This window comes from Somniosus microcephalus, unplaced genomic scaffold (assembly GCF_052327205.1).
Source record: "Somniosus microcephalus isolate GS21.2 unplaced genomic scaffold, FLI_Smic_1.0 unresolved_chr7, whole genome shotgun sequence".
NCBI classification, from domain to species: Eukaryota; Metazoa; Chordata; class Chondrichthyes; order Squaliformes; family Somniosidae; genus Somniosus; species Somniosus microcephalus.
The window spans coordinates 26662530-26678560 of NW_028225185.1; the positions used below are offsets into that span (position 1 = coordinate 26662530).

General features: G+C 52.7%; 2 protein-coding genes across 2 annotated transcripts in view; one reads left to right on the forward strand and one right to left on the reverse strand.

Moving 5' to 3' along the window:
* The window catches only part of LOC147086661 (uncharacterized), a 730919-nt gene that overhangs the window by 96044 nt on the left and 618844 nt on the right, over positions 1–16031 (reverse strand). The gene's annotated exons all lie outside the window — the stretch shown is intronic.
* praf2 (PRA1 domain family, member 2) lies at positions 4348–7254 on the forward strand. Its single transcript, XM_085978797.1, has 3 exons — positions 4348–4587; positions 5601–5818; positions 7061–7254. Exons 1-3 carry the CDS (start codon positions 4355–4357, stop codon positions 7198–7200), a joined length of 591 nt encoding a protein of 196 aa, XP_085834923.1. The 5' UTR covers positions 4348–4354; the 3' UTR covers positions 7201–7254.

Consider the following 16031-nt stretch of genomic DNA (forward strand, 5'->3'; position numbering starts at 1 on the left):
GTGGTGTCCCCCAGGGGTCAGTATTAGGACCACTCTTTTTGTCATATATATTAATGACTGGACCTTGGGTATACAGGGCATAGTTTCAAAGTTTGACACGAAACTCGGAAATGTAGTGAACAGTGAGGAGGATAGGAAGAGACTTCAGGAGGACATAGATTGGTAAAATGGGCAGACACGTGGCGAATGCAGTTTAACGCAGAGAATTGTGAAGTGATACATTTTGGTAAGAAGAACGAGGAGAGGCAATATGAAGGAAATAGTGCCATTTTAAAGAGGGGGAATTCTGCGATTTGATGAAAACAGGCAAAGTTCCTCGTCCCGCCCAGTCTGCGCTGCCATTACTCGCTGCCGGAGCATGGGAGCTCTACCGCTGATGAAGGAAGACGCAAGGGTCGGACTGGCCAGAGAACCAGCCCTGGGGAGACTTCTCGTATGAGGCCCAGGACCATCTCCTCTGCAATTTGGGAGTCGCAGTTGGTTGAAGCAGAGGAGTTATGCTGTAGTACAGGCTGAGCTGTTATAAAATTCAGGTGCTGCAGCGCCTCTACTGGTGGGAAGCTGTAATTACAACGTGACCTGTTTCCATAGGAAAAGTTGATGTAAAGTGTGAGGTTTTGGCGACAGGAAATGCACACAGATATAATCTTTTTAATCCGTTAAGGATATTCCAAAATTTAATGGCCTTTAATTCATATGGGATCCTTGGTTGTATAACTAAAGGCTGAGTACAAAAGCAAGGAAGTTATTGCTAACCCTTTCTAAATCACTGGGTAGGTCTCAGCTGGAGTACTGTGTAAATGACACACTTTAGGAAGGATGTCAAGGCCTTGGAGAGGGTGTAGGGGAGATTGACCAGAATGGTACCAGGGATGAGGGACTTCACTTATGTGGAGAGACTGGAGAAGCTGGGGTTGTTCTCCTTAGAGCAGAGAAGGTTAAGGGGAGATTGACCAGAATGGTACCAGGGATGAGGGACTTCAGTGATGTGGAGAGACTGGAGAAGCTGGGGTTGTTCTCCTTAGAGCAGAGAAGGTTAAGGGGAGATTGACCAGAATGGTACCAGGGATGAGGGACTTCAGTGATGTGGAGAGACTGGAGAAGCTGGGATTGTTCTCCTTAGAGCAGAGAAGGTTACGGGGAGATTGACCAGAATGGTACCAGGGATGAGGGACTTCAGTGATGTGGAGAGACTGGAGAAGCTGGGGTTGTTCTCCTTAGAGCAGAGAAGGTTAAGGGGAGATTGACCAGAATGGTTCCAGGGATGAGGGACTTCAGTGATGTGGAGAGACTGGAGAAGCTGGGATTGTTCGCCTTAGAGCGGAGAAGGTTAAGGGGAGATTGACCAGAATGGTACCGGGGATGAGGGACTTCAGTGATGTGGAGAGACTGGAGAAGCTGGGATTGTTCTCCTTAGAGCAGAGAAGGTTACGGGGAGATTGACCAGAATGGTACCAGGGATGAGGGACTTCAGTGACGTGGAGAGACTGGAGAAGCTGGGATTGTTCTCCTTGGAGCAGAGAAGGTTAAGGGGATATTTAATAGACGTGTTCAAAATCATGAGGGGTTTTGATGGAGTAAATAAGGTGAAACTGTTTCCAGTGGCAGGAGGGTCGGTAACCAGAGGACACAGATTGAAGGTAATTTATGATCTGGAATGCACTGCCTGAAAGGGCGGTGGAAGCAGATTCATAAGATCCTAAGCAATAGGAGCAGGAGTGGGCCATATGGCCCCTCGAGCCTGCTCCACCATTCAATAAGATCATGGCTGATCGTCGAGCTGAACTCCGCTTTCTCACCCGATCCCCATATCCCTTGATTCCCCGAGAGTCCAAAAATCTCTCGATCTCAGCCTTGAATCTACTCAACGACTGAGCCTCCACAGCCCTCTGGGGTAGAGAATTCCAAAGATTCACCGCCCTCTGAGTGAAGAAATTCCTCCTCATCTCAGTCCGAAATGGCCGACCCCTTATCCTGAGACTGTGACCCCTGGTTCTAGTCTCTCCAGCCAGGGGGGAAACAGCCTCTTGGCATCTACCCTGTCAAGCCCTGTGAGAATGTTATACATTTCAATGAGATTCAATAACTTTCAAAACAGAATTGGATAAATACTTGAAAGAGAGAACATTTTCAGGGCTATGGGGAAAGAGCAGGGGGGGTAGTGGGACTAATAGGACGGCTCTTTCAAACAGCCGGCACAGGCACGATGGGCTGAATGGCCTCCTTCTGTGCTGTGTCAGTCTATGGTTCCTCAGGTCTTGTGCTGATGACCTCACTGGCATGTGCGTATGACGTAATCCCTAGGATTTATGTATGACGTCATCTCTGAGTGCTTGGGCCTCAGCTATTTACAATCTATATCAATGACTTAGATGAGGGGGCCGAGTGTAATGTATCCCAAGTTTGCTGACGTTATAAAGCTAGGTGGGAAAGTGAGTTGCGAGGAGGATGCACAGGGGCTGCAAAGGGATATAGACAGGTTAAGCGAGTAGGCGAGAACATGGCAGATGGAATATAAGGTGGAGAAATGTTGGTGTTCAGAGGGACCTGGGTGTCCTTGTACATGAATCACAGAAAGTTAACATGCAGGTACAGCAAGCAATTAGGAAAGCAAATTGTATGTTAGCCTCTATAACAAAAAGATTGGTGCGTAAGAGGAAGGAAGTCTTGCTGCAGTTGTACAAGGCTTTGTTGAGACCACACCTGGAGTACTGTGCACAGTTTTGGTCTCCTTATCTGAGGAAGGATGTTTTTGCCATGGAGAGAGTGCAGCGAAGATTCACCAGACTGATACCTGGGATGCCAGGAATGACGTATGAGGAGAGATTGGGTCGATTGGGCTCTGCTCCTACTGTGTTCTAATTCTGTGTTAGATTTCAGGAGATGGTTTTATTCCTGTTCCTGGCTGGGGTGGAGATCGCCTTTACAGAAGGTAAGTACTGTAGAAAATATAGGGACAGAGTGATCTCCTGGAAGAATTTCGATTGCCTAGATGGGTCGGAGAGGAATTTCCCAGATTTTTTTCTCCCAAATTGGCCATTGGGTCTTTATCTGGTTTTTCGCCTCTCCCGGGAGATCACATGGATTCGGGTGGATGCAGAGTGATAGAAGATTTGAGGTTAGGATCAGATCAGCCATGATCTTATTGAATGGTGGAGCAGGCTCGAGGGGCCGATTGGCCTACTCCTGCTCCTATTTCTTATGTTCTTATATTCGCTAGAGTTTAGAAGAATGAGAGGGGATCTCATTGAAACTTATAAAATTCTAACAGGACTGGACAGACTAGATGCAGGAAGGATGTTCCCGATGGCCGGGGAGTCCAGAACCAGGGGTCACAGTCTAAGGATAAGGGGTAAGTCAGTTAGGACAGAGATGAGGAGGAATTTCTTCACCCAGAGAGTGGTGAACCTGTGGAATTCTCTACCACAGAAGGCAGTGGAGGCCAATTCATTAAATATATTCAAGAAGGAGTTGGATATATTTCTTAAGGCTAAAGGGATCAAGGGATATGGGGAAAAAGCAGGGACAGGGTACTGAATTTGGATGATCAGCCATGATCTCAGTAAATGGCGGAGCAGGCTCGAGGGGCCGAATGGCCTACTCCTGCTCCTATCTTCTATGTTTCTATGTCTCCTTATCTGAGGAAGGATATACCTGCCTTAGAGGCGGAGCAACGAAGGTTCACTAGATTGATTCCGGGGATGAGAGGGTTGTCCTATGAGGAGAGATTGTGTAAATTGGGCCGATACTCTCTGGAGTTTAGAAGAATGAGAGGTGATCTCATTGAAACATAAGATTCTGAGGGGGGATTGACAGGGTAGATGCTGAGAGGCTGTTTCCCCCCTGGCTGGAGAGTCTAGAACTAGGGGTCACAGTCTCAGGATAAGGGGTCGGCCATTTAGGACTGAGATGAGGAGGAATTTCTTCACTCGGAGGGTGGTGAATCTTTGGAATTCTCTCCCCCAGAGGGCTGTGGAGGCTCAGTCGTTGAGTATATTCAAGGCTGAGATCGAGAGATTTTTGGACTCTCGGGGAATCGAGGGATATGGGGATGGGGCGGGAAAGTGTAGTTGAGGTTGATGATCAGCCATGATCGTATTGAATGGTGGAGCAGGCTCGAAGGGCCGAATGGTCAACTCCTGCTCCTGGTGTTCTGAGCTTGAGGTATGACATAATGTCTGAGCTCCTGTGGATGTTTCACTACGTTAAAGGCGCTATTTAAAAACAAGTAGTTGTTGTCTGAGTTGGATGTATGACGTAATCCCCCGGATTTACGTACGACGTAACGTCTGAGCCCTACGTCTGACGTCACCCCCTGCCTGTGACGCAGGCGCAGTGAGCGGCTGCGGCGGACATGCGCAGTCGGTGTTTCCTCGCCCTCCTCCGTCCGGCCGCCATGGCTCGGAACGCCGAGGTGCAGCTGCCGCCGCTGCGCTCGCTGGACGATTTCCTCCGCAGCTCGGCCCGCTTCAGCCTGCCCGACCTGAAGGACCCGCTGAGGTGGAACAACCGGGTGATCTCAACAACCTGCTGTACTACCAGACCAAATTACCTGGCAACGGCCACCGCCATCCTCCTGCTGGTCGGGTCAGTGCCCATCCCCCTTCCTCCTCCTCCCGCCCCGGCGCGCCGATTGGCCGGCCGCGCTGTCACTCAGGCCCCCCGCCCCCCATTTGATTGGCCGGCCGCGCTGTCACTCCAGGGTGTAGCCGCGATCGGATTGGCCGGTCGCTTTGCGCACCCAGGCGCAAACTGCCGCCTCCTGATCGCTCATTGGCCCGCGGCGCTGTCACTCCAGCAGCCTCTGGAATCCGATTGGTCCAACCGGCGGGAGGCTCCCGTGGGGCGGGACGCCGTGACCTCCGTCACCATTGGCCCGTGGCGCTGTCACTCCAGCAGCCTCTGGAATCCGATTGGTCCAACTGGCGGGTGTGCGGCGGCCGGGTGTGCGGCGGCCGCGCCCGTGAGGGTGGGACGCCTTGCCCGCCGTCACCATTGGCTAACCGCGCTGTCACGCCCCCATTTGATTGGCCGGCGGCGCTGTCACTCCAGGTCGTAGCCGCGATCCGATTGGCCAGTCGCCTTGCGCACGGCTCCGCGGCCCGCTCAGCCGACTGATTGGCCCGCTGCCTGTGACGTCTCGTAGGGCGGCTGAGGCGGATTGACGGCCGCCTTCTGACCGGCTCCGCTCGCCCATTGGACGAGCCGCGCTGTCACTCAGGGCTGGCTCGCGCCCACCTGACGTCAGAGCCCCGGGCTAAAGGGATCAAGGGATATGGGGAGAAAGCAGGGACAGGGTACTGAATTTGGATGATCAGGAATGATCTCATTAAATGGTGGAACAGGCTCGAGGGGCCGAATGGCCTACTCCTGCTCCTATCTTCTGTGTTTCTATGTAAACAGTCACGGCGCAGTTGCAGGCTACGGCCACTAGGGGAGGGGCGAGCTTTGGAAATCTCCCTCCCATCTTGCAAACGTATTCGCCCAGCGAGGAGCAGGGGTGACGGATGACCTTCACGGAGGGCGGGGTGCGTGGTGTGGCGGGGGGGTGGTTGTGTGTGTGGTTTGCCGGCATGTGACTCCCTCCTCTCCCGTTCCAGGTACATCGAGCCCCTGAAGACGCTGCTGGGAGGGGCGGTGGTCACCCTGTTCTTCCTGTGCTTCGTGTGGTCGGCGGAGAACAAGGCGGCAGTCCGGAGGCTGCGCCGGAACCACCCCACCCCCTGTCTCCTGGCTGTCCTGGTGGCCAGCTACTGCCTGCTTTCTGTTGTGGGGGGCGTCGCTGTCTTCCTCTTCGGCATCACCTTCCCCATGCTTCGTAAGTGCTCGCTCCAAATCATAACCTAGCCTTTGTCACCTCCAGCCTCGACTATTCCAACCCTCTCCCGCTCGACCTCCCACCTTCCACCCTCCGTAACCATCAACTCATCTTAAACTCTGCCGCCCCGTGTCCTAACTCGCACCCAGTCCCGTTCACCCATCACCCCCTGTGCTCGCTGACCTACACTGGTTCCCGGTTAAGCAACAGCTCCATTTTAAAATTCTCGTCCTTGTTTTCAAATCCCTCCATGGCCTCCTCGCCCTTCCCTCCCTATCTCTGCAACCTCCTCCAGCCCCACAACCCTCCGAGATATCTGCGCTCCTCCAATTCTGCCCTCTTGAGCATCCCTGATTATAATCGCTCCACCATTGGCGGCCGTGCCTTCAGCCGCCTGGGCCCCGAGCTCTGGAATTCCCTCCCTAAACCTCTCCGCCTCTCTCCTCCTTTAAGACGCTCCATAAAACCGACCTCTTTGACCCAGCTTTTGGTCACCTGCCCCTAATATCTCCATATGTGGCTCGGTGTCAAATTCTGTCTGATTTACGCTCCTGTGAAGCACCTTAGGACGTTTTACGATGTCTCCCTCGCTCTCCCTCCCCCGTCTCCCTCGCTCTCCCTCCCCCCGTCTCCCTCGCTCTCCCTCCCCCATCTCCCTCGCTCTCCCTCCCCCCGTCTCCCTCGCTCTCCCTCCCCCCCGTCTCCCTCGCTCTCCCTCCCCCCCGTCTCCCTCGCTCTCCCTCCCCCCCGTCTCCCTCGCTCTCCCTCCCCCCCGTCTCCCTCGCTCTCCCTCCCCCCCGTCTCCCTCGCTCTCCCTCCCCCCGTCTCCCTCGCTCTCCCTCCCCCGTCTCCCTCGCTCTCCCTCCCCCCCGTCTCCTTCGCTCTCCCTCCCCCCGTCTCCTTCGCTCTCCCTCCCCCCGTCTCCTTCGCTCTCCCTCCCCCCGTCTCCCTCGCTCTCCCTCCCCCCGTCTCCCTCGCTCTCCCTCCCCCGTCTCCCTCGTTCTCCCCCCCCCGTCTCCTTCCCCCATCTCCCTCTCTCTCTCTCCGTCCCTTTCTCTCTCCTCTCTCTCTCCTCTCTCCCTCCCTCCCCCACCGCTCCCCATTTCATCTTCTCCCTCGCTCTGCAACCTTTCCCTTCCCCTTCTCTCCATCCTCTTTACTCTCATTCTCCACCTGCTGTGTGTCTCTGTCCCACCCCAGGTCTAGTCTCTCCTAACCCCACCTCTCTCTCCCCCACTCCAGTGATTATAATCCATGCTTCCCTGCGTCTGCGAAACCTCAAGAACAAGATCGAGAACAAGATTGAGAGCATCGGACTGAGGAGGACGCCCATGGGAATCCTGTTGGAAGCCCTGGGACAGGAGCAAGAGGCCGGATCCTAAAAGGAAGGAGAGCCAGCGAAGGTTGCGACGAGCGAAAGAGGAAGAAAGAGAGTGTCCTTGCACTGCTACAGCACGGACACAATGCCACTGACCCAGTGTCCTGCACATCACCCAATCCCTCACACACCCTCTCGCCTTCCCATACCCACGCACTTGCTCCAAGGAGGGGGAAAGGCTAGACGTGGATTAACTAGCCTGACTCGACAAGCTCCAGTGTCTGTGTTTGTGTCTGTCTCTCTCTCTCTGTGTTCAGGAGGCTGCAGAATTAATTCTGGGATTCGCATGGATGTCTGAAAAATCTCATGGCTGCCCTCAGTTTAGAGGGAGCTTTACTCTGTATCTAACCCGTGCTGTACCTGCCCTGGGAGTGTTTGATGGGACAGTGTAGAGGGAGCTTTACTCTGTATCTAACCCGTGCTGTACCTGCCCTGGGAATGTTTGATGGGACAGTGTAGAGGGAGCTTTACTCTGTATCTAACCCCGTGCTGTACCTGCCCTGGGAGTGTTTGATGGGACAGTGTAGAGGGAGCTTTACTCTGTATCTAACCCGTGCTGTACCTGCCCTGGGAGTGTTTGATGGGGACAGTGTAGAGGGAGCTTTACTCTGTATCTAACCCTGTGCTGTACCTGTCCTGGGAGTGTTTGATGGGACAGTGTAGAGGGAGCTTTACTCTGTATCTAACCCATGCTGTACCTGCCCTGGGAGTGTTTGATGGGACAGTGTAGAGGGAGCTTTACTCTGTATCTAACCCGTGCTGTACCTGCCCTGGGAGTGTTTGATGGGGACAGTGTAGAGGGAGCTTTACTCTGTGTCTAACCCGTGCTGTACCTGCCCTGGGAGTGTTTGATGGGACAGTGTAGAGGGAGATTTACTTTGTATCTAACCCGTGCTGTAAATGCCCTGGGAGTGTTTGATGGGACAGTGTAGAGGGAGCTTTACTCTGTATCTAACCCGTGCTGTACCTGCCCTGGGAGTGTTTGATGGGGACAGTGTAGAGGGAGCTTTACTCTATATCTAACCGTGCTGTACCTGCCCTAGGAGTGTTTGAAGGGGACAGTGTAGAGGGAGCTTTACTCTGTATCTAACCCGTGCTGTACCTGCCCTGGGAGTGTTTGATGGGGGACAGTGTAGAGGGAGCTTTACTCTGTATCTAACCCGTGCTGTACCTGCCCTGGGTGTGTTTGATGGGGACAGTGTAGAGGGAGCTTTACTCTGTATCTAACCCGTGCTGTACCTGCCCTGGGGGTGTTTGATGGGGACAGTGTAGAGGGAGCTTTACTCTGTATCTAACCCGTGCTGTACCCGCCCTGGGAGTGTTTGATGGGGACAGTGTAGAGGGAGCTTTACTCTGTATCTAACCCGTGCTGTACCTGCCCTGGGAATGTTTGATGGGACAGTGTAGAGGGAGCTTTACTCTGTATCTAACCCGTGCTGTACCTGCCCTGGGAGTGTTTGATGGGACAGTGTAGAGGGAGCTTTACTCTGTATCTAACCCGTGCTGTACCTGCCCTGGGAGTGTTTGATGGGGACAGTGTAGAGGGAGCTTTACTCTGTATCTAACCCTGTGCTGTACCTGTCCTGGGAGTGTTTGATGGGGACAGTGTAGAGGGAGCTTTACTCTGTATCTAACCCATGCTGTACCTGCCCTGGGAGTGTTTGATGGGACAGTGTAGAGGGAGCTTTACTCTGTATCTAACCCGTGCTGTACCTGCCCTGGGAGTGTTTGATGGGACAGTGTAGAGGGAGCTTTACTCTGTATCTAACCCGTGCTGTACCTGCCCTGGGAGTGTTTGATGGGGACAGTGTAGAGGGAGCTTTACTCTGTGTCTAACCCGTGCTGTACCTGCCCTGGGAGTGTTTGATGGGACAGTGTAGAGGGAGATTTACTTTGTATCTAACCCGTGCTGTAAATGCCCTGGGAGTGTTTGATGGGACAGTGTAGAGGGAGCTTTACTCTGTATCTAACCCGTGCTGTACCTGCCCTGGGAGTGTTTGATGGGGACAGTGTAGAGGGAGCTTTACTCTATATCTAACCCGTGCTGTACCTGCCCTGGGAGTGTTTGATGGGGACAGTGTAGAGGGAGCTTTACTCTGTATCTAACCCGTGCTGTACCTGCCCTGGGAGTGTTTGATGGGGACAGTGTAGAGGGAGCTTTACTCTGTATCTAACCCGTGCTGTACCTGCCCTGGGTGTGTTTGATGGGGACAGTGTAGAGGGAGCTTTACTCTGTATCTAACCCGTGCTGTACCTGCCCTGGGGGTGTTTGATGGGGACAGTGTAGAGGGAGCTTTACTCTGTATCTAACCCGTGCTGTACCCGCCCTGGGAGTGTTTGATGGGACAGTGTAGAGGGAGCTTTACTCTGTATCTAACCCGTGCTGTACCTGCCCTGGGAGTGTTTGATGGGACAGTGTAGAGGGAGCTTTACTCTGTATCTAACCCGTGCTGTACCTGCCCTGGGAGTGTTTGATGGGACAGTGTAGAGGGAGCTTTACTCTGTATCTAACCTGTGCTGTACCTGCCCTGGGAGTGTCTGATGAGGACAGTGTAGAGGGAGCTTTACTCTGTATCTAACCCATGCTGTACCTGCCCTGGGAGTGTTTGATGGGACAGTGTAGAGGGAGCTTTACTCTGTATCTAACCCGTGCTTTACCTGCCCTGGGAGTGTTTGATGGGGACAGTGTAGAGGGAGCTTTACTCTGTATCTAACCCCGTGCTGTACCTGCCCTGGGAGTGTTTGATGGGACAGTGTAGAGGGAGCTTTACTCTGTATCTTACCCGTGCTGTACCTGCCCTGGGAGTGTTTGATGGGACAGTGTAGAGGGAGCTTTACTCTGCATCTAACCAGTGCTGTACCTGCCCTGGGAGTGTTTGATGGGACAGTGTAGAGGGAGCTTTACTCTGTATCTAACCCGTGCTGTACCTGCCCTGGGAGTGTTTGATGGGTTAGTGTAGAGGGAGCTTTACTCTGTATCTAACCCGTGCTGTACCTGCCCTGGGAGTGTTTGATGGGTTAGTGTAGAGGGAGCTTTACTCTGTATCTAACCCGTGCTGTACCTGCCCTGGGAGTGTTTGATGGGACAGTGTAGAGGGAGCTTTACTCTGTATCTAACCCGTGCTGTACTTGCCCTGGGAGTGTTTGATGGGACAGTGTAGAGGGAGCTTTACTCTGTATCTAACCCGTGCTGTACCTGCCCTGGGAGTGTTTGATGGGACAGTGTAGAGTGAGCTTTACTCTGTATCTAACCCGTGCTGTAACTGCCCTGGGAGTGTTTGATGGGACAGTGTAGAGGGAGCTTTACTCTGTATCTAACCCGTGCTGTACCTGCCCTGGGAGTGTTTGATGGGACAGTGTAGAGGGAGCTTTACTCTGTATCTAACCCCGTGCTGTACCTGCCCTGGGAGTGTTTGATGGGACAGTGTAGAGGGAGCTTTACTCTGTATCTAACCCATGCTGTACCTGCCCTGGGAGTGTTTGACGGGACAGTGTTGAGGGAGCTTTACTCTGTATCTAACCCGTGCTGTACCTGCCCTGGGAGTGTTTGATGGGGACAGTGTAGAGGGAGCTTTACTCTGTATCTAACCCCGTGCTGTACCTGTCCTGGGAGTGTTTGATGGGACGGTGCAGAGGGAGCTTTACTCTGTATCTAACCCGTGCTGTACCTGCCCTGGGAGTGTTTGATGGGACAGTGTAGAGGGAGCTTTACTCTGTATCTAACCCGTGCTGTACCTGCCCTGGGAGTGTTTGATGGGACGGTGCAGAGGGAGCTTTACTCTGTATCTAACCCGTGCTGTACAGGAGGCAGTAACTAAGGAGCAATTAAATTCCGTTCCCCTTTGTCCCCAGATCTTATCACAGAACGAGTGTGTTTCTTGTGTCTGATGAATGAATGAGATGAATTAATATTTAAGTCATTTTAATTCTGTGAAATCAGGAAGAGTGGAACGTTTTCAGTCATTGGTAATGTGTCTGTCAGCCTTATCCCAGCCAGTGCTTAGCTCTGTCAACGTACAAGTATACGTGTGATATTATACATACCAAAATATATATAAGTGTTATATTAAACATTCCTCTCTGATGTAAGGACACTAATGTGTACAGTTCAGTAAATGATTTTTTATTCTGACACTACCTTCTGAGAGAAAATTATTTGCATTATTAACACTGCAGGCAATTAAACCAGTGCTGGGCGACACCTTGTAGTTCCATGGCTGGTGATCTGTCACATTCCCCCAATCACAGGGTGTCTCTCAGTAACATTCCCCCAATCACAGGGTGTCTCTCAGTAACGTTCTACCCAATCACAGGGTGTCTCTCAGTAACGTTACCCCAGTCACAGGGTGTCTCTCAGTAACGTTCCCCCCAATCACAGGGTGTCTCTCAGTAACGTTCCCCCAATCACAGGGTCTCTCAGTAACGTTCCCCAATCACAGGGTGTCTCTCAGTAACGTTCCCCCAGTCACAGGGTGTCTCTCAGTAACATTCCCCAATCACAGGGTGTCTCTCAGTAACGTTCCCCCAATCACAGGGTGTCTCTCAGTAACATTCCACAATCCCAGGGTGTCTCTCAGTAACGTTCCCCCAATCACAGGGTGTCTCTCAGTAACGTTCCCCCAATCACAGGGTGTCTCTCAGTAACGTTCCCCCAATCACAGGGTGTCCCTCAGTAACGTTCCCCCAATCACAGGGTGTCTCTCAGTAACGTTCCCCCCAATCACAGGGTGTCTCTCAGTAACATTCCACAATCCCAGGGGGTGTCTCAGTAACGTTCCCCAATCACAGGGTGCCTCTCAGTAACATTACCCCCAATCACAGGGTGTCTCTCCGTAACGTTCCCCCCAATCACAGAGTGTCTCTCAGTAACGTTCCCCCAATCACAGGGTGTCTCTCAGTAACGTTCCCCCAATCACAGGTTGTCTCTCAGTAACGTTACCCCCAATCACAGGATGTCTCTCAGTAACGTTCCCCCGATCACAGGGTGTCTCTCAGTAACGTTACCCCAATCGCAGGGTGTCTCTCAATAACGTTCTCCCCAATCACAGGGTGCCTCTCAGTAACGTTACCCCCAATCACAGGGTGTCTCTCAGTAACGTTACCCCCAATCACAGGGTGTCTCTCAGTAACGTTACCCCCCAATCACAGGGTGTCTCTCAGTAACGTTCCCCCCAATCACAGGGTGCCTCTCAGTGACGTTCCCCCAATCACAGGGTGTCTCTCAGTAACGTTCCCCAATCACAGGGTGTTTCTCAGTAACGGTCCCCCAATCACAGGGTGTCTCTCAGTAACGTTCCCCCAATCAGAGGGTGTCTCTCAGTAACGTTCCCCCCAATCACAGGGTGTCTCTCAGTAACGTTCCCCCAATCACAGGGTGTCTCTCAGTAACATTCCCCCAATCACAGGGTGTCTCTCAGTGACGTTCCCCCCAATCACAGGGTGTCTCTCAGTAACGTTCCCCCAATCACAGGGTGTCTCTTAGTAACGTTCCCCCAATCAGAGGGTGTCTCTCAGTAACGTTCCCCCAATCACAGGGTGTCTCTCAGTAACATTCCCCCAATGACAGGTTGCCTCTCAGTGACGTTCCCCCAATCACAGGGTGTCTCTCAGTAACATTCCCCCAATCACAGGGTGTCTCTCAGTAACGTTCCCCCAATCACAGGGTCTCTCTCAGTAACATTCCCCCCAATCACAGGGTGTCTCTCAGTAACGTTACCCCCCAATCACAGGGTGTCTCTCAGTGACGTTCCCCTCAATCACAGGGTGTCTCTCAGTAAAGTTCCCCCAATCACAGGGTGTCTCTCAGTAACGTTCCCCCAATCACAGTGTGTCTCTCAGTAACGTTCCCCCAATCACAGGGTGTCTCTCAGTAAAGTTCCCCCAATCACAGGGTGTTTCTCAGTAATGTTCCCCCAATCACAGGGTGTCTCTCAGTAACATTCCCCCCAATCACAGTGTGTCTCTCAGTAACGTTCCCCCCAATCACAGGGTGTCTCTCTGTAACGTTACCGCCCAATCACAGGGTGTCTCTCAGTAACGTTCCCCCAATCACAGGGTGTCTCTCAGTAACGTTCCCCCAATCACAGGGTGTCTCTCAGTAACGTTCCCCCAATCACAGGGTGTCTCTTAGTAACGTTCCCCCAATCACAGGGTGTCTCTCAGTAACGTTCCCCCAATCACAGGGTGTCTCCCAGTAATGTTCCCCCCAATCACAGGGTGTCTCTCAGGAACGTTCCCCCAATCACAGAGTGTCTCTCAGTAACGTTCCCCCCAATCACAGGGTGTCCCTCAGTAACGGTCCCCCAATCACAGGGTGTTTCTCAGTATCGTTCCCCCCAATCACAGGGTGTCCCTCAGTAACGGTCCCCCAATCACAGGGTGTTTCTCAGTAACGGTCCCCCAATCACAGGGTGTTTCTCAGTAACGGTCCCCCAATCACAGGGTGTTTCTCAGTAACGTTCCCCCCAATCACAGGGTGTCCCTCAGTAACGGTCCCCCAATCACAGGGTGTTTCTCAGTAACATTACCCCCAATCACAGGGTGTCCCTCAGTAACTTTCCCCCAATCACAGGGTGTCCCTCAGTAACGTTCTCCCAATCACAACGTGTCACTCAGTAAAGCTGCCCCAATTACAGGGTGTCCCTCAGTAACGGTCCCCCAATCACAGGGTGTTTCTCAGTAACATTACCCCCAATCACAGGGTGTCCCTCAGTAACTTTCCCCCAATCACAGGGTGTCCCTCAGTAACGTTCTCCCAATCACAACGTGTCACTCAGTAACTTTCCCCCAATCACAGGGTGTCTCTCAGTAACGTTCCCCAATCACAGGGTGTCCCTCAGTAACGGTCCCCCAATCACAGGGTGTCTCTCAGTAACGTTCCCCCAATCACAGGGTGTCTCTCTGTAACGTTCCCCAATCACAGTGTCTCTCAGTAACGTTCCCCCAATCACAGGGTGTCTCTCAGTAATGTTACCCCCAATCACAGGGTGTCTCTCAGTAACGTTCTCCCCAATCACAGGGTGTCTCTCAGTAACGTTCTCCCCAATCACAGGGTGTCTCTCAGTAACGTTCTCCCCAATCACAGGGTGTCTCTCAGTAACGTTACCCCCAATCACAGGGTGTCTCTCAGTAACGTTACCCCTAATCACAGGGTGTCTCTCAGTAACATTACCCCCAATCACAGAGTGTCTCTCAGTAACGTTCCCCCAATCACAGGGTGTCTCTCAGTGATGTTCCCCCAATTACAGGGTGTCTCTCAGTAACATTACCCCCATCACAGGGTGTCTCTGTAACGTTACCCCCAATCACAGGGTGTCTCTCAGTAACATTCCCCCAATCACAGGGTGTCTCTGAGTAACGTTCTCCAATCTCAGGGTGTCTCTTAGTAACATTCCCCCAATCACAGGGTGTCTCTCAGTAACATTCCCCCCAATCACAGGGTGTCTCTCAGTAACGTTCCCCCAATCACAGGGTGTCTCTCAGTAACATTCCCCCAATCACAGAGTGTCTCTCAGTAACGTTACCCCCCAATCACAGTGTGTCTCTCAGTGACGTTTCCCCAATCACAGGGTGTCTCTCAATAACGTTACCCCCCAATCACAGTGTGTCTCTCAGTAACGTTTCCCCAATCACAGGGTGTCTCTCAATAACGTTCCCCCAATCACAGGCTGTCTCTCAGTAACAATCCCCCAATCACAGGGTGTCTCTCAGTAACGTTCCCCCAATCACAGGGTGTCTCTCAGTAACAATCCCCCAATCACAGGGTGTCTCTCAGTAACGTTCCCCCCAGTCACAGGGTGTCTCTCAGTAACGTTCCCCCAATCACAGGGTGTCTCTCAGTAACGTTACCCCAATCACAGGGTGTCTCTCAGTAACGTTCCCCCAATCACAGGGTGTCTCTCAGTAACGTTCCCCCAATCACAGGGTGTCTCTTAGTAACGTTCCCCAATCACAGGGTGTCTCTTAGTAACGTTCCCCCAATCACAGGGTGTCTCTCAGTAACGTTCCCCCAATCACAGGGTGTCTCCCAGTAATGTTCCCCCCAATCACAGGGTGTCTCTCAGGAACGTTCCCCCAATCACAGAGTGTCTCTCAGTAACGTTCCCCCCAATCACAGGGTGTCCCTCAGTAACGGTCCCCCAATCACAGGGTGTTTCTCAGTATCGTTCCCCCCAATCACAGGGTGTCCCTCAGTAACGGTCCCCCAATCACAGGGTGTTTCTCAGTAACGGTTCCCCAATCACAGGGTGTTTCTCAGTAACGGTCCCCCAATCACAGGGTGTTTCTCAGTAACGTTCCCCCAATCACAGGGTGTCTCCCAGTAATGTTCCCCCCAATCACAGGGTGTCTCTCAGTAACGTTCCCCCAATCACAGGGTGTCTCCCAGTAATGTTCCCCCCAATCACAGGGTGTCTCTCAGGAACGTTCCCCCAATCACAGAGTGTCTCTCAGTAACGTTCCCCCCAATCACAGGGTGTCCCTCAGTAACGGTCCCCCAATCACAGGGTGTTTCTCAGTATCGTTCCCCCCAATCACAGGGTGTCCCTCAGTAACGGTCCCCCAATCACAGGGTGTTTCTCAGTAACGGTTCCCCAATCACAGGGTGTTTCTCAGTAACGGTCCCCCAATCACAGGGTGTTTCTCAGTAACGTTCCCCCAATCACAGGGTGTCTCCCAGTAATGTTCCCCCCAATCACAGGGTGTCTCTCAGGAACGTTCCCCCAATCACAGGGTGTCTCTCAGGAACGTTCCCCCAATCACAGAGTGTCTCTCAGTAACGTTCCCCCCAATCACAGGGTGTCCCTCAGTAACGGTCCCCCAATCACAGGGTGTTTC

Bases quoted from the DNA above. Each gene is read 5' to 3' on its own strand.
- praf2 (XM_085978797.1), top strand. From the start codon at position 4,355: ATGCGCAGTCGGTGTTTCCTCGCCCTCCTCCGTCCGGCCGCCATGGCT. The intron at 4,588-5,600 runs GTCAGTGCCCAT...CTCCCGTTCCAG, and splicing joins GCCATCCTCCTGCTGGTCGG to GTACATCGAGCCCCTGAAGA. The intron at 5,819-7,060 runs GTAAGTGCTCGC...CCCCCACTCCAG, and splicing joins CATCACCTTCCCCATGCTTC to TGATTATAATCCATGCTTCC.